The 17,517-nt window shown below is 48.6% G+C and overlaps 1 protein-coding gene across 11 annotated transcripts in view; it reads left to right on the top strand.

Moving 5' to 3' along the window:
- Positions 1 to 17,418, top strand: part of ADD1 (adducin 1) — a 39,104-nt gene extending 21,686 nt beyond the window's left edge. For 2 of the 11 annotated variants that reach the window (XM_087936543.1, XM_087936539.1), the window contains exons 11-17: positions 650 to 751; positions 2,466 to 2,555; positions 3,611 to 3,703; positions 9,834 to 9,990; positions 11,117 to 11,212; positions 12,308 to 12,341; positions 16,284 to 17,418. In XM_087936543.1, coding sequence (XP_087792669.1) covers positions 650 to 751; positions 2,466 to 2,555; positions 3,611 to 3,703; positions 9,834 to 9,990; positions 11,117 to 11,212; positions 12,308 to 12,341; position 16,284 — 573 coding nt within the window. In that variant the 3' untranslated portion in view covers positions 16,285 to 17,418. Of the gene's footprint in view, positions 1 to 649; positions 752 to 2,465; positions 2,556 to 3,610; positions 3,704 to 9,833; positions 9,991 to 11,116; positions 11,213 to 12,307; positions 12,343 to 16,283 lie in introns of those variants that run through there. The other 9 variants (XM_087936538.1, XM_087936537.1, XM_087936544.1 and 6 more) reach the window with 5 other exon arrangements.
- Positions 17,419 to 17,517: the final 99 nt, after the last annotated feature.

The raw sequence follows: 17,517 nt of genomic DNA, 5'->3' as shown, positions 1-17,517 counted from the left end.
AAGAGGGATTTAGTCCAAAAAAACAAACACCTTTGCATCAGAGGTGTAAGAGTTGTGGACTTCAGCTCCCAGAATTCCCTATCCTTCTGGAGAAGTCCACGGGTCTTAAAAGTGACCGGGTCTCAAAGCTTTACATCAGGAGTGACCAACCTTAGCTGGCTGGGGAATTCTGGGAGCTGAAGTCCACAGGTCTTAAAAGTGGCCAAGGTTGGACACCCCTGTTTTACATTGTAATGTGCACCACAGAGTCACCTCTTTTGGGAGGGGTGGGGGAGTCTTCTGATTTACAACCTTAAATTGCTTTAGTGGTCTCTCTGGCTGAAGCCAAGACCTCCTGGGGAATCTCAACACCCCCTTCCAGATGCTCTTTTTTTCCTGGGTTTGGCAGTTTGATCATGGAACACCCTCTTACTCCCTTCCCAATGCAGCTAAAACAGCTGTTCCAAACCAAAGGACAGCTCTTCTTTTGTCCCCCACACGCGCCCCCCAAAATAAATTAAAACCCCCAATCATTGCTTCAATTCTCCTTTGTCAAATCTTGCATGATCTCCTTGTGTGATAATGTTGCTGTTCTGAAGAGGCCGAGCGTTTCGAATCCCCCCCTCTTTTTTTTCTTAACACGCCTTTTTTTCCATGCTGTTGTTTACAGTGGACTAAAGAGGAGGTTCACAGGACTGCCTCATCGGCTCCCCCAAACCTCTTCGTTCCCTTGAACACGAACCCAAAGGAGGTCCAGGAAATGCGGAACAAGGTTTGTACTGGCCACGAAAGGGGTGCTATAGCTTTGGTCTGCTTCTGCCTCCGGAGGTATGGGGAGATGCGCCGTCCGGCTCGTGGCCCATCGGAGACCCCTCTGGACAGGGGGGTCAGAGAGGTCAGGGTGCACCTTGGGCTGTATGTCTGGCGCTGGGCATGGGTGCCCAGGAAGGTCCTGGGCCATTGGAGATAATGGTTTGGGATCCATGCGGGAAGTTCATCTAGTGACCGAAGTTACGACGACACTGAAACAAGTGACTTCTGATGACCGTTATTTGCACTTAACGGACCGTTGCACCGTCCCCACGATTAGGTGGCCGGAATTCAGACCCTTGGCACCTGACTCGCATTTAAGACCATCCATCACAGGGTCTCGTAGTCCCCTTTGGCGAAACTTCCAACCAGCCAAGTCAACAGGGGAAAGCCAGATCCGCTTAACCAACTGCGGTGATTCACTTAACAATGGTGGCAAGAAAAGACATTGAATGAGGCGAAACTTCCTGAACAAATGTCTCACTCAGCAACATCCACTCTGGGCTCCGTTGTGATCCTAAGTTGAGGATCCACCTGTATCGGAGAAGGGAGCGTTAGATTCTGGCAACATCAGAGGTGGGATCCAGGTCTGAACTTCATTTGCCCACTTGGAATGAAACAAACCAGGGCTTAGCAGAGGATCCAAGATCTTTCACGTGCTTTTTAAAAGCATTAACTGGGTCGAATGGATCTGTAGATTCGCCAGGTTGGAACAAGCCGGACCTGGAACTACCATGGGTCGAGCTCGGCTCATTGGCTGGACCTGCCTTGTGGCTTACAAGGTAGTCCCTGAGTTAACGACCACAATGGAGCCCAACATTTCTGTGGCTGAAACATTGGTTGGGGGAGGGGGGGGTTGCCCCGTTTTACAACTTTGCTCGCCTCGGTTGTTAAGCGAATCACTGCCCTTACTAAATTAGTAACAGAGTTGTTGAGTGAATCTGGCTTCCCCGTGGACTTGGCTTTTGTCAGGAGGTCACAAAAGGGGATCACATAACCAACCCTGGGACATTGCAACTGTCATAAATACGAAGCAGTTGCCAAAACATCTGAATTTTGATCACCTGACCACGGGGATGCTGCAGTGGCCCTAAAAGCATGGGAAAACGGTCATAAGTCCCCTTCCCCCCCCCAGTGGCGTAACTTCAAACGGTCACTAAATGAACTGATGTGTTGTGGTTAGCTGGCAGCAGGTGCGGACAGCTGAGGAAAGCGAGGACTCAGATGAGGGTCCAGGACCATTAGGGAGTGGACTGCTGCCTTCAGAGATTGGGAGTAAGGCTGCAAGGTAATGGCCCCTCCTTCAAGAAGATAAAAGCCAGCTGTGAAGCGAACGTTCTTTGCAGGAAGCAAAGACGTTTTGAAACTCGAGCCTTGTGGACATTGCAGTTGGTATTTGAAGACTCTTGTGTTGTAAAATATTTCTAGGTAACTTTTACTCTTGGCACTCACACAGTTTTGGCAAGGCTCGCGCTTATCAAAGTTAATTAGTTTGCGGTGGCCTTTTAACCAGGGATTTGTAAGAATCATTAAAAGGTTTCTGTTCCCTTTGGTTCGTGTTTGTTTTATTGGAAAAGGGTTTGGGTCAGAACATGACGTAAGTTGAAGACTATCTGTATTTAACACTTGGGTTTGGTTTTCCCCCCCTTTCTTTCTTTTTTTCTTTCCTTTGACAGATCAGGGAGCAGAACTTGCAAGACATTAAAACAGCCGGCCCCCAGTCTCAAGTTCTTTCAGGGGTTGTAATGGACAGGAGCCTTGTACAGGTGAGAACGTAACAACGCAGCTTCTGGTGGCACCCTGCATGAACGCGTGGCCTCTTTCTGCTGTCTCCCCCTTAACTTTAATTGACAGAGTGCCAGGATTCCAGCGATTGCCCCTAATTAAATCATGAGCCTCAGGCCAAGCTTCAAAGGAATCCCAAAGATTTATTAGGAGCAACATATCTGGCATTAACCCGAATGAAGCCAACTCTGAGACGCGTAACTTACAGTCACCTGTGACCTTGTTTCCCCCCTCGCCCCCTGGCTGTGTCATAAATCAGATTCTCCAATGGAAGCACATCCCTGGGCTGGGTGTCAACAATCACATTCTCCAATGAAAGATTTTCCCAGGCAGAAGGTCCGGTGCCTAGGCGACAATCTTTTTAAGATAAGCATGGAATGCATGTCTGGTTTTCATTGCCGATCTGCTCCTTCAGGCTTCCTCCCCCCTCCCCTCCTGCTTACGGCAACTTGAAAAAAAGCATAGGAATGTTTTACGAGTTGACGCAGAGAGCAACTCTTGGTCAGGTAAGTGCGAGGGGCAAGCAGGTGCCGTCTTTACCACCCCACGGAGGGTTCAGCCACAACGTGGGAGGCCGCTCTCTTAGCGGTGTGCCGGTCACAGGGCACCAGGTAGGCTGTGTGGCGTTCCTGCATTCTCATTGCCCTGCAGGGAGGGACACCTTCACTGAAACAGGTGTATTAAGATTGGTGGGGCGGTTCAACAACAACAACAACAACCTGTTAACCTCCTCCAAAACCCAAAATCCATCACATAACCTCCAATAAACCCACACTAAAAGAGATGCAGGTTATGTCCAGGTGAACTTTCTTAGTGGCTTAAATATCGAGAGCGCCAGGTTATCGCTAAGGCAGAATTCAGGGTTGCTCAGCATGCGCTTCCTTGGCCGCTGCTTGCGTATTCGTCGACATTCTGAATGTGTTTCTGCATGGTGTTGGTTTTTTTTTTTTTTTTTTAAGGCCATGTCATAATGCTTTGAGCCGATAATCTAAGCCCGGGTTTTGGTTTGCTCTGTCTACTCAATTTCCTGTTTCAGGATGCTCCCCTCTCAGACTGTACGGAAACAATTGAAGGGCTCGACCCCACAGAGCAGGCCTTTAGTCCAGCTAAATCTGTCTCTGTTAGAAAGGTACTGACCGCTCTGTCCTTTCCACTCTCAATGCTCTTTCGCTTTTAACCTCCTTTTTATACCCTGGTTTATCGTTTCTCTTGCTTGGGGGTACAAAGGGATCCACACCTCAGGTGCGGCTTTGATGTCAAGTAGGATCTCTTGAGGCTTATAAGGGGAGCCCCCAATCCCCCAGGAAACGGCCCACTATGGGTCCGTGGCCCACTTGGAACCGGGCCGTAGGAGTGGCTGGCCTGCGCACACGTGTGCATCTCAACTTGTGCTAGCGGAGGGCTGAGGTGTGCACGCGCTCAGCTCGACTTGCACGAGAAGTGGTTCCCCTCCTCCTGCCCTCCCTTGCCGGGCCATCAAGCCGTAAAGGTGTGGGACCGCTAGCTTCAAATATTCTTTGAGTAATTCCCTTTTAAACATGGTTTAGTCCGGTGGTCACCAACTGGTGGGCCAGGGACCACTGGTGGGCTGTGAGAAAATTTTAGTGGTCCTCAGAGAAATGTCCCCCTCAAAGCAATTAATCCAGGCTGTGCGGGAACACAAGGCTGCGCCGCCCACCCGCTGGCCCCCACCCTTTGGCCGAGCGCAAACCTTACCTGGAGTAGAGCCACATGAGCTGGAACTGGAAGGTGAGACCAACAGCGGGGGAGGGAAATCCGCCCCAGGGTGGCTTGCTGATGTTGGTGGGAAAGTTGGTCCCCTATTCCAGAGCTGCAGGAGTGACAAGACTGGCCCTTTGGTCACCCTGGAGCAGCTCCACAAGTCCATGGCAGGCCGGTGCACCCGGGTGGAGGAGCAGCTACTCCAGGATGACCAAAGGGCCAGTCTTGTGACTACTGCAGCTCTGGAATATGGGACCGACTTTCCCACCAACGTCAGCAAGCTGCCGTCAGTCAAAATTCATATTAGTGGTCTGCGGGATTTAAAATTATGAGTTCGATGGTCCCTGAGGTCCAAACGGTTGGCGATCCCTGGTTTAGCCAGTGTAATCCCTCAAAGAGCCACAGATTTAACCAGGAATAATCCTGGTTGACACCCGAAAGCAGAACTGTGATGTTAATGGATCTCTGGCTACATTTGTGGTTACCCGAAGTCTTTTTAGGATTTGAAATTATGAGTTTGGTGGTCCCTGAGGTCCAAAAGGTTGGCAGCCCCTGGTTTAGCCAGTGTAATCCCTCAAAGAGCCACAAATTTAACCAGGAATAATCCTGGTTGACACCTGGAAGCAGAACTGTGTTAATGGACCTCTGGCCACATTTGTGGTTACCCGAAGTCTTTTTACTACCTGCCAAACCAACCCATATTTCCATGCACAGATAGAGAGAGGTTTCCTTTCTAAATGAAGCAACAGAAGATGACCAAGACTGCATCTTGAGGCTTCGTTATTGGTGGATGATAGACTCTAGGGAGTGGGATCCAAACAGCCTGATCCTGCAGAGTTTCACAGGGCCCTGGGATATGCATTGTTCACCTTTGCTGCCCCAAATCCTGTGACTTGCAAAAGTCCTCAGGGAATCACCTCTTGGTCATCTACACCCAAAAGTTACGAAGAGATCCTTTAGAATCAGTGCAGTGGCTCCTCTTTCCCCCCCAAAATGTAGATTGCGTACAGCGTGAAAGGGCCACGCAGCTCACTAGCATTTTGGCTATGGAAGATCCATAATGCCTTGACTGAGATCTGATTCATTCAAAGTTGGGTTCCACAGAAAAATGGTGGACTGAAGACAGCTCCACAAAAACTGAAGGCAACAGCCGTGATGAAAAACTGGTGAACAGACCGGTGCTTTCAACTTCTCTGGACAAAAAAAGAGGATGGGAAATGCCCACAAGCGCTATGGACAGTTGCTCCTTGTGAGGTTTTGAGCGCTGGGAAACGAGGCAGTAGCCATTTTGCTCAACCTGCATTTGGCACCTTGACAAGGATGCTAAGATGGGTGCTCTGGGCAGGGGAGTTCCCCCAAGAAGGAAGAGGGAGAGGAGAAGGGACTGCAAGCTTGGGTTGTTTCTGATCAGCTGCTTCTGGAATTGGCTATGTCTAGTTTAATGAAAAGAAGGGTTAGGGATGACATGATAGCAGTTTTCCAGCATTTGAGGGGCTGCCACAAAGAAGAGGGCAGGGTCAGCTTATTCTTCAAAGCACCTGAAGGCAGGACAAGAAGCAATAAGGATGGAAACTAAACCAAGGAGAGAAGCAACCTAGAACTAAGGAGGAATTTCCTGACAGTGAGAACAATTAATCTGTGGAACGACTTGCCTCCAGAAGTTGTGAATGCTCCAACATTGTGAGGTTTTTTAAGAAAAAAATTGGACAACGATTTGTCTGACAAGACATAAGTATTTCCTACCTGAGCAAGGAGTTAGACTAGAAGACCTCCAAGGTCCCTTCCAACTGTATTATTCTGTTATTCTGGTTGCTATCCTAGCTGAGGTAGCTTCAGAGGCCAATATTATCCGGGTAAGTGGACAGGAACAGCAAATGGAAGTGCAGCATAGAATAGAATAGAATTCTTTATTGGCCAAGTGTGATTGGACACACAAGGAATTGGTCTTTGGTACATATGCTCTCAATGTACATGAAGGAAAAAAAATACATTCATCAAGAATCATAAGATACAACACTTAGTGATAGTCATAGGTTACTAATCAGCAATCAAATCATACTAGGGAACAAATACAACTATAAATTGTAAAGATACAAGCAACATGGGGAAAAGTTGGAAGAGATAATAGGAACGATAAGAAGAATAGTAATACAGTCTTAGTACATAGTTGGACAGTGTTGTGGGAATTAGTTGTTTAGCAGAGTGATGGTGTTCGGGGAAAAACTGTCCTTGTGTCTAGTTCTGGTGTTCAGAGCCCTGTAGTGTCAATTTGAAGGTAGAAGTTGAAACAATTTATGTCCAGGATGTGAGGGGTCTGTAGATAGGAGGGAAGAGGAAAGACATTTTTGTTAGTTGACTGATAACTTGAGAAGCTTCTGGATGGGGAAACTTCCCCTCAAAATCCTTGCATGGCACAACATGAAATTATTCGGAAGTCACCGACATGAATAATGTGTAGGATCCATAAAGCTCTCTCACCTGGGTTAAAGTCATTGTTTCTGATTCCCGCCATCAGAAAAGAACTGATGGTAGAAACCATCATTCACTAAGAAGAACTCGGAGAGATGGTCATTACAGGTAGTCCTCGTCTTACAATCACAATTGAGCCCAAAATTTGAATCGCTGCAGTTGTTAAATTATTAACCCGGTTGTTAGGTGAATCTGGCTTCCCCGTTGACTTTCCTCATCAGAAGGTCGCAAAAGGGGATCACGCAACCCTGGAACATTACAACCGTCATAAATATGAATCAGTTAATGTAAACCACGTGACCATGGGGATGCTGCAATGGTCATAAATGTGACAAATAGTCATGTCACTTTTTCAATGTTGTAAATTGGAGTGGTTAAGCCAAGGTCTGCCTGTACCTTCTGCCAAAAGCTATCAGCAGATCGAAATGGATCTGTTGGGCTGTGGTTGAGCATAATGGAAACCACATGCTGCGTTCCACCATAAGTACTTTGTGTGATGAAGCACGAACACGGAGGACGTTCAGAGCCTGAACGGCCTTACCACATCGTCAAAGGAAGAGTAAATCCCGCTTTGTATCAGAGATGCCCGTAGTAGATGATCACGCGATCTGTCCATTGGCTGAGGTGAGGCTGAAGGATTCGTCTCAGAGGTCCAAGTAGGACCACAGGAGCAGATGAAGAAAGGAAGTGTTTGGGGACAATCTGTGACCCAGTATCGGTAGGACTTGTGTGAATTTCTGGTCACCTTCCATGGCAAAGTTACCCAAACTCATCATCTGATCATAGAGTCTCTGATGGGTTTAGAGATGTTTCTCTAGAGGGTGTGTGTGTGTTTGTGTGTGTGTGTGTTGCTTCTCCAGTTCTTGGCAGAACGCCCACACCAATCTTGGTTCCTCAGCAGTGGTGGGATTCAAATGGTTTTATCACCGGCTTGGTGGGAGTGCTTTGCCTAACGCCGGTGCGCAGCTTTCCCTATACTAGCTGAGACCTGCAGTGCCAGTCAGCTGAGAGGATAAAGAAGAGAAAAGCTCAAGGGCAGGTGGGAGGGCCAATCCTGCAATTTTCCCTTCTTTTTCCTCTCAGCTGATTGTTGGGGGAGGTTTTTTCCTCCTCTCAGCTGATCATCGGCTTTTCTTTTTTCTTTTTTTTGCTACCGGTTCACTCAAACCAGTCGAAACCGGTAGCATACCACCACTGTTCCTCAGGCTTTTGACAGTGGCAAGATAGTTTATTTTTCCTTCTGCCTTTTCTATTGGGCCTTATCACCTTATTCATAACCCTTCACTCTCCCCCTTTTCTCTTGCTTTTCTCTTGTCTCCCTTTCCATTTCTTAGCCCTTCGGAGAAGATTCTTGGTAAACCAGCTTTTGTTTTGGGGGACAGTCTTAGCCAGGCCTTTGCCACTGGGATCAGGGGATGCTCAGCTCCCCACAAACAGCCTACATTCCCCACTATAAAACGGCTTTGGTATTATCCCTTTCACCTGGCTTGAAATTGAAATGTAGTTGTTGTTCCCTCCCTGAACAGCCCTGGTATAAATTATATGTGAGCCTTCCTCCAAAACTCTGGCCAGTGTCCAAAAACACCCAAGGAATTGTCGTTGTGTGTTTGAGATCTGTCGCATCGGGAGGACATCATGAGAGAGTTCCTGATAGGATCTCAGTAGGAGAACTGTGATTCTAAATGTTACTTCATATAGCTAACGGCATGCAGGAAAGACCTTGGGAGACGGACTGTACGATGAACTAGAAGTGGTTTATCTGCTCTGGTTTCCAACCTGGTAAAGTTGACATCAGTTATCCTTGGGAAGTGTGGCAAGGTCCCTCCTGAGCTGCTTCATCCACTATGTGGCTGCAGGCTCTGCTGTCTCTTATCTGACTGGTATCCAGGCGGCATCTCTCCAACCATATCTCCCAAGGTCCTTCCAACATCCCTTCCAATATATTTACAGCACCGCATACAAACGGCAAGGGAGTTCTTAATAAATGCAAGTTTACATTTTCGATTTGACTTTATTCTTGCAGAAATTGGACGGGACAGAATAATAGGCCCTGACCTTTACAGATACAAAGCTTGAATTTAGACTTAGCTCTTTTACCTCTCTACCAATTTTGAATTGGTTTGAGCAGTCGCGATTACTAGCAGAATCTCTTTCCATTGTTGTCCAGAGTGCTTGTTACCCCACTTAAGTGGCCAGCCAGCAAAAGCACTCTTGTATTTATCCAGTCAGTTGACTCGGTGATTTATTCGCAATGTTTATAGTGCAGTTTAATCAGAAAGCTATTTGCTAGTTTGTAACAATTTAATGAACCTTGTTTTGTTTTTCTTTAAAAATTGCCTGTGTTAGATTCTGTCCTGACCGGGCTCCCAAACACGACAAGCCCTCTGCATTTAACTCAGTGTTCCCTTTATTAGGAATGCCAGCAGCCCCGGCATAAACTCTCTCTCTCTTTCTCTCTTTCTCTGTCCCTCCCAGCAGACTAACAAGTGGCTGACCGGCAGGGAAATGAATAGCTGTCTGCCACACCTATTCATCTATGCCCCATCCCCCCCGCCCCCGCCTTTTATCTCCAGAGCTAGGGTGAGGCTTCGCTAAGCAGCGGTGGTTCTTCTGTCCCAAGGACCGGCCCATAGATTCCCGCTGCTCTCTCCTCTCCTCTTCTCTGCCTTCCACACATCCGTGTCAGGCACTGGACCCAGCTGTTCCTCCTCTACCTCATCAGCCACCTCCAGACCTGGGGGCTGTTGACACTCCATCTGAGGGCTTATGGATGGCCCAGGCTCTGCCTCTCTCTCTCTGCCAGCTCCATTCCCTCTTCCCCCTCGGAGCTCTCGGGTTGCCTTGATGCCGGCCCTGACTACTCCCACGCCACCGCCTTCTCTGATTTGGCTGCTGGAGGCCACAACAGATTCCCAGTGCAAGATCAGCAGGGCAGCGCTCAGGTTCCAAATTAAACTGTTCAGGGACATTGCTTCATTAGCATTGAGTGCTTTGCTACCCCCACTCCCCCAGTGCCTCCAATCTCTGTACCTCAGGTGGTGAGGGAGCTGTCTCTTCTTCTGATTTAGGGGGAGCTGGTGACCGCCTCCAAGGCCATCATTGAGAAGGAGTACCAGCCCCGTGTCATCATCAGCACCACTGGACCCAACCCTTTCCACAAACTCACGGACCAAGAACTGGAGGAGTATCGCCGAGAAGTCGAAAGGAAACAGAGGCAGTCGGAAGGTTTGTGCGTAGCATCAACTGGGCACCTGTGATCCCGTTGCAATAGCCGTAGCACTTAGACTTATATACCGCTTCACAGTGCTTTTACAGCCCTCTAAACAGTTCACAGAGTCGGCCTCTTCCCCCCACCCAAAAAAAACAATCTGGGTTCTCATTTACCGACCTCGTAAGGACGGGAGGCTGAGTCGACCTTTGAGCCAGTCAGGATCGAACTGCTGGCAGTGGGCAGAGTCAGCCTGCTATACCGCATTCTAACCCCTGCGCCACCAGAGGAGGGAGGGAGGAAGGAAGGAAAATTAAAGTGAAGGGAAGTCAGGAGGAAGATGAAATAGAAGGAAGGAGAGGGAGGAAGAGACGCTTAGCTATAGACATACAATCCCACTTTCCAGCCCTCTCTACATGGTTTATAAAGTCAGCCTCTTGCCCCCAACAATCTGGGTCCTCATTTGACCGACCTCGGAAGGACGGAAGGCTGAGTTGACCTTTGAGCCTGGTGACATTTGAACTGCAGTCAGCCGGCAGTCAGCAGAAGTAGCCTGCAGTACCACACACTAACCACTGCGCCACCCTGGCTCATTTGCACCTGGCCGAAGGGGCAAATCTTGTTGGCATAACGTGGAATCGCTTCCAGAGTTTCCCATGGGCCGGTGCTCATGGCACCTGCGAATCCATGCCATGTGTTTTGTCTAACCACACCATCGTCCTCTCTCTGACTTACAGCCCAGAAGGGGAACCACGGGGCTGCCGCTATTATTTCTTTGCATCATTGCACTTGTTTCCACAAGCTTTCTATTTTCCTGCTCAGCGTGAACGAGAAGGGGTGCTGTTGACACCACGTTTGCAAAGGAGAGAAATGGTTGCAGTCACAGGCAGGCCTCAACGTAACGACCACAGTTTTGAGCCCAACATTTCTATTGCTAAGTGAGGTTTGCTCCATTTAACGACTTTTCTTGCCACAACGGAATGAACTGCCGTGATTCACTTAGCGGCTGAATCAAGAAAGGTTGTAAAATGGGGAGAAATTCACTTTAACATATGGTCTCGCTGAGCAAGTTGGCTTGTGGGTTTGTTTGTTTGTTTGTTTGTCTGTTTTAAAAGAATTCGATTGTACTTCTGTTTTGTGTAGAAGATTGTGAAGACGGCAGACAGCAGGGAGACAGGAGCTCTCCGGACCAAACTATTGCTTCCACCCCACCCAGCACTCCGGTCAAACTCGAGGAAGGTACGTGTGTTGCGAGGTTTGCATCTGAGGCGTTGCGTTTCCATCCACACTTCTTCCAAAGGAGGTGGAGCCGAAGGGAGCTCCCCGGGCACGATTTTCCAAGGAACTCACCCCTCCGGAAGGTCTCGGCAGAAACATTCAGTCCCACTTCCACGTTTCAGTGGCCGGGAAGAGCAATCGTAGCTTTCTCCAAAAGCTTCCCCGCTCCCTCTGACAAATCCAGTAGCTTTGAAGCTCCCCCTTTTACGTCCGATCCGTAAGTTACCCAGCCTGATCCGTCCTCCTTGAACTGGGAGAGAAGAATTGGCTCCAAGCCTACCGACTTCGCTCGGAGGCCGTTTTCCCCCCTTTCCCCCTCCCCCCTCACTTTGATGGAGCTTAACAAAACGAAATTCAACGTAGAGAAAAGTCAAGTCCTACACTTAGGCAAGAAAAACCAAAAGAACGCATACAGACTGGGTGAAACCAGGCTCAATAGCAGTAACTGTGAGAGGGATCTTGGAGTAGTCTTAGTGGACAACCAGCTAAATAGGAGCCAGCAGCCCAGAGCTTCCCCTCTTCCCTCCACCCCCATTTCCTGGGACACGAACTGCTCGGTCCCGTGTTCCGGCAGCCTTCCTCATCGGAGGCTTTGCCTTCATCCTGAGGATGCTTCTTCCCACCAAGCCCAGCAGAGAGTCGGGAGTGCAGGATGGGAGAGAGGAGAGAGGAGGAGTCAGCACCCGGGTTTCATCTTCCTTAAGTGTTGCTGTGATTGGGTCTCCCCATTTTGGTGTATGATTTTAGAAAGATGTCTCTGTTCAGGGACCCCAAGGCCAGAGACATCTTTCAGTGACATTTTGTGGCTTGGTGACCTTGTACCAGCAGCCAGTGTCCCTTGTCTTCTTCGTCCCCTGGGTATTGCCCGCCATCTGTGATGATATTATCTGTGTGCCCTCCCCCCCCCTGCCCCCCCATTTCATTCTGTAACCTCTTAAGAATGGCCATAGCCGTTCTTTTTCTCCGACTCAGTGGCTGTGATGGATGCATAGACTTTCTCTTTGTGCTTTCTTTTTTTTTTTTCCTTCCTTCTTCCTGTGGCTGCCTTACAAACAGGAGGTGGATGTGCTAAAGAGTACCTGTTGCCATAGTAAGTACTACGGAGTTCCTTCCTGCTTTTGCCCTACCTAGTTTTTTTTTTCTCCGCTTTGCTTCCTTGTTACGATCTTTTTTTATTTTATTTTATTTTATTATTGCTATTATTTTTTGCCCTTTTTTTCTTTCCCTACGTCTCCCTCCTGGTGTGGATTTGATCCGTCAGGTGCTTGGCATACTTTTTTTTTTCTTTTTTCATTTTGGAGTTTGCTTAATTCTTTCATCCCCTCGGCCAGCTTTCAACAGATCGGAGGCGCATCTAATTTGTGCTGCAGATTAGATGCGTGTAACCGTGGTTGGATCTTCTTGGCGCTGTAATCCACTTCATCAGGGAAGACAAAACCCTTTCCTCAGAGGGAAGGAAGGCATTGGCTAGGGGAGGTCATGCTTCTTGCAACACAGCTGTCAGGAATCCAGTGATTGCCCTAATTAAACCTTGAGCTTCGCGCCACGCTTCAAAAGAAACCAAAAGATTTATTAGGAGCAACATGTCTGGCATTAACCTCAACGAAGGCAACTCTGGACTACGTAATTTACAGTTACCTGTGACCCTATTTCCCCCCTTCCTTCTGAGTGTGTCATAAATCAGATTCTCCAATGAAGCACGTTCACGGGCTGCATGTCATCGATCACGTTCTCCAATGAAGGATTTTCTCAGGCAGAAGATCCGGTAGCTTAGCTACAATCTTTGTAAGATAAGTGTTGGAATGTACTTCTGGTTTTAAACTGCCACCCTTCTCCTTCAGATTTCCTCCCCACCCCCACCCCATTTATGGCAACTCTAAAATGAGCATAGGACTGCTTTACGAGTTGACAATAACAATAATCTCTGAACCTTGGGAACTTCCGTAGGATAGAAATACCAACATACTAAACAGGCATATATTCACTTCTCTTTTTTACAAGTGGCCCATGTCCTCTGCCCAGAAGGACATGGGCCACCTTCCTCCTGGGCATCAGGTCCATCTCAAATGATGCTTCAAGTAAAGAAACCAGATACCTGCGTTTCTCTGGTCTTTAACATATGACCATTGTAACTTAGAGGATTATCTATGTGTACGATGGCAAAACTCGCCACAATTTATACAAAATGGAAACACGCCATCCTTTAGCTATATTTTTAAAACTATCAGAATGGCTATGTATTTCATGTGAGTTACGAAGAAATGCATATTAGCACTGGGCAATTCAGTAGGTGCTATTTTTTCTTCTGAAGGCTCTCCATTTAGAGACAGAACATCCCTTCAGGTATAATCTAACAAGCCAGAGGATGGTTTACAAAGTAATTTTTGGGTGTTTTCCATAGCCTTGCCACCAGGCGTTTTATATCCCAATTTAAGAAAGTGGCTGTTTTTCTGTCCAGAGCACTAAAAAAAAAAAAAGAAAACTTGAAAACAGGAAAGGAGTTCAAAAGGGGACTTGCGAAGAATTTTTCAGCAAAGCTAATTGAGCTTTTAATTTGCCCAAAATGGCTTTTATCCTTTCACTCCGCTTTTTAAATTACCTAACGAAAGTTTTTTTGTTTTAAACTTCTAACGGTTTTCGGTTTGCTGAGTTTGACGTCATTATAACCTAACCAATTCTAAACTTGAAATGAAAATACACAATGCGCAGAATTGTTTGAATACCAAATTATCCCACAGAATGGTAAATCTCTACTAAATCCCCTAAATTCGATGACAATTCTAAGAAAACATAAATCTGGCTAGATCTTCCCATCTCCAGATTCACTCATGTTTTAAATAATGCCATGTACTTAAAACCAGCGTAACCTGGAATCTTTCCAGAATGTGCTAAACCCTTTTTCTTCTTCTTCTTCTTCTTCTGCTGAACGTGTGTCTTTCCTCTTGGGATCACAAGATGGTGAAGAATGGCCTTTTTCCCTGGCAGGAAAACCGGGAAATGTCTTGACAGAGCGAACAGTATAAGCACCCTGGTTTCTGTTGCTTTGATCAAATGGATCACGAGCTGTTCCGTTACTCTTCCTTGTTGACCGCTCAGGTGTCTGGCTGGGGGAGATGATCCACCCCGCACCTGACTTGGTCATCAGGACGCGCTCAGGCATCCCAATCCTTTTTTTTCTCTCTCTCTCATTTCACCTAAGCTAGGGGTCTGCAATCTTCAACACTCAAAGAGCCATTTGGGCCCATTTCCCACAGAAAACACCAGGAGCCAATAATTTCACAACTGGTGTGAGTGGGTGGGCGTGGACAACTCAATGTCACTCCCACCCAGTCACCTCCTGCTCTGGAATACGGAGCAGAGTCTCCATCCCCCGCCATCACCCTTACTTTCTCAGGCCAGGCGAGGAGTGACAGGGAGGGAAGGGGCCAGCCTGTGGTGGGATCAGCTAACAGGGAGCCGCAACAGAGTGCCCAAAGAGCCGCATGTGGCTCCAGAGCCACAGGTTGCAGACCCCTGATCTAAGCAAAAAGGCCAAAAGGTCTGGACCTTCACTTCCCCCTTTGCACATCAAGAGCTGACTTCAAGGGCCAGCCCGGAGGATGTTTCCCCACCCACCCTCCCCTGCCCCGGGGGCTCTTTCCCCTTCTCGGCCCTGGAACTCCTAGAGCGCCCATGGCTGGCTCAGGAATTCTGGGAGTTGAAGTCCACTGCTGGTAAAGGGGCCGTAGTTGCCCACCTCTGTTTTATAAGAACAGAAGGAGAGAGGTGTGCACGCACCTGTCTGAGAAAGGCCTACCTGTTGAAACCACCGTTGCTGATTCAGAGCGAGGGGGGGAGGATTTTCACAAGCCCCTGAAAGAACTAAACTGCGCCCACAACTTTGCCGTTCCCTAATCCACCAAAACCGGGGAAGGTAGTTGGTGACTGTCGAGGATTATTCCGAACATTTGGCATAATAAGTCCCTCGGGTTCCCCAAAAGAAATGGAGATTGGGAGCTCCAGCAGCAGCCTCCCAGGTCTTTGATCTCCACGAGCTCTTCCCTCAGACCTGGCAGAACCTCTGGGTGATGCTGAAGGCCAACTTCGGCCTATGCTTGTGAACTCCACAGTCTGGGGGCTCTTGAGAGGTCCTTGACATTTCTTTTTTGCTCTGTCAGTGATGCTCGTATTTCTAGTCCTCCGAGCTGTAGAGCGTCAAGCTTAGGGTCTGCCAGGGCCAACCCCTCCCCTTGAACCATTCTAGAAATGCACCTCTTCCAGGGGTGGAAATTGGTGCCATCAACCAGGGTGCCAGGTACCACGGAGCTGACCCCGAAACCTCCCGTTATCTTGAGCGTACTCGGAGAGCGGCTGTCCCCCTGGACAAGGAAACCGCCATGCGATTCTCCACGTTTCCACCCGGAAGGCGGCTGGGTTAACACCTTGAGCTTAACATCAGCCACCACCCCCCACCTCGTCCCTTTCCCCGCAGCCAGGAAAGTCCCTCAAACAAGCAGGAGCCCCCCCCCCAAAAAAATTGGGAGCACCGACCCTTTTGGGGTTGTTTGCATGCATTTTAGGCTCGTGGTGGTGGAACTGGTCAACTCCCTGCAGCCAACTCGCCACGAGACAATCGAACAATTCTATTTATTTAATTTAATTAATAATAATTTATAATAATAATTTAATTATTTATTTAATTAAGAATGTTGGCTCTTTACACTTCATTCGGTCCCTCCCTCTTGCATTCTTTCTTTAATGATTCTGTTCCACTATTTCTTTGGATACTGATGTTACTCGTCCCGCAGCGAGTTGGCCGCAGCGAATTGTTGTCAACTCGGCAGTGCTGCTTTGTCTAGCAAACCGAGGCCCCTCTGAGAGGAGAAGGCTCAAGTTACTTATAAATAAGGAGAACCTGGCCGGCTTCTCTATTCCGGGCCACGTAGATGGAACGGGTCTGCCCGGGATTGATCCCCAGAGGCCGGTTCAGGAAGGCCCAAAGGTGCAAAGAAACTCCCTCTTCACCTGCCTCTCCTGTCGTTTCTCCCCCCAGAATGTCCGCCTGTCCAGACGGGCCACGAAGGCAGCGGCGCCAACAGCAGCGAAGCGGCCCCCTCCCAGCCAAGCCTCCCAGACCTCACCGCTCCCGACCAGCCTTCCGAAGAAGTCTTTGGGACGGAGGAGGAAGAAGACCCCGACCTTGCCGTCCCCCAGAAGGAGGATCCTCCCGAGAGTCCCCAGCCTTACCCCTCCCCGAGCGGAGAGCCTCCCCCTTCTCCCCTGGCCGAGGAGGGGGCAGCCGCCGAAGCCGGCAGCGAGGAGTCTCCGGGGAAGTCTCCCTCTAAAAAGAAGAAGAAGTTCCGCACCCCGTCCTTCCTCAAGAAGAGCAAGAAGAAGAGCGACTCCTGAAGACCCCAAAGGGAAGGCCGGGTCTTTATGCCTCTCCCCTTTGTTAATCCCCGGAATATATCAGATGCTACCCTGTGCTTTCTGTTTGGTCTTTCTTGTTTAAAAAAAAGAAAAAGAAAAAGGGACAAATAACACTATAGCTTGACTGTTTTTTTTTTTTTTGAGTTTATAACTGGAATTTAGCCAAGCAGAAGGTGATGATTCTGTGTGCGCAAACCCCCCCACCCCACCCCCCAAAAAAACCGGGGAGCATCCTGAGCATGTGAAGGAAGAGAGGCTTTCCCTGGTGGGAGAGCCCCTTGGTGAAACGTTGAAGTTCTCTCCCTGCTCCCTCCCTCCCTCTCCCTTTCCTCCCGGCTTCCAATGTGAAGGCAACGCGCTCTGCTCACTCCTAAGTCTGCTCTGGTGCAGGTGGCTTTGCGTCCGGCTGGCGGAGCGGAGCCCATTTGTGTGCAGGGGAAGGGGCCCCTCTTGCAGCCGCTTCCTCTGCCGTGCCCCGAGGCTTCACGGCCGCTTTCTGCCTTGCTTGGTGTCGTAACATCGCTGAGACTGGAGCCTATTTTTGTGTCTTAAGAATGAAGTAACTTGTGGCATTTTCTTGCTCATCCCCCCTCCCCCTCCCTGCCTGTTTTCTATTCAGTTTAATAATAGCCTTTTTCCACAGAATAATCAGCTATTTTACTAATTTGTTTTCTAGCAAAGCATTGTACTCAAGTCACTTAATACCGATGAAAGATAAGTTCACATCGTTGGAAAATAAAATGTATTCCTAGCAGGCAGCAGACTGGTTCCCTTCATTTATGCGGGTCTTCCTCCTCCTAGGTTGCACCAAGGACCGATCTGGGTGCCAATCCCAGCACCAGGGACTGGTCCACAAC

Source organism: Pseudonaja textilis, chromosome 6 (genome assembly GCF_049901715.1).
Source record: "Pseudonaja textilis isolate UNSWEBS1 chromosome 6, rPseTex1.2, whole genome shotgun sequence".
NCBI classification, from domain to species: domain Eukaryota; kingdom Metazoa; phylum Chordata; class Lepidosauria; order Squamata; family Elapidae; genus Pseudonaja; species Pseudonaja textilis.
This window is presented reverse-complemented; position numbering and strand designations above follow the sequence as displayed.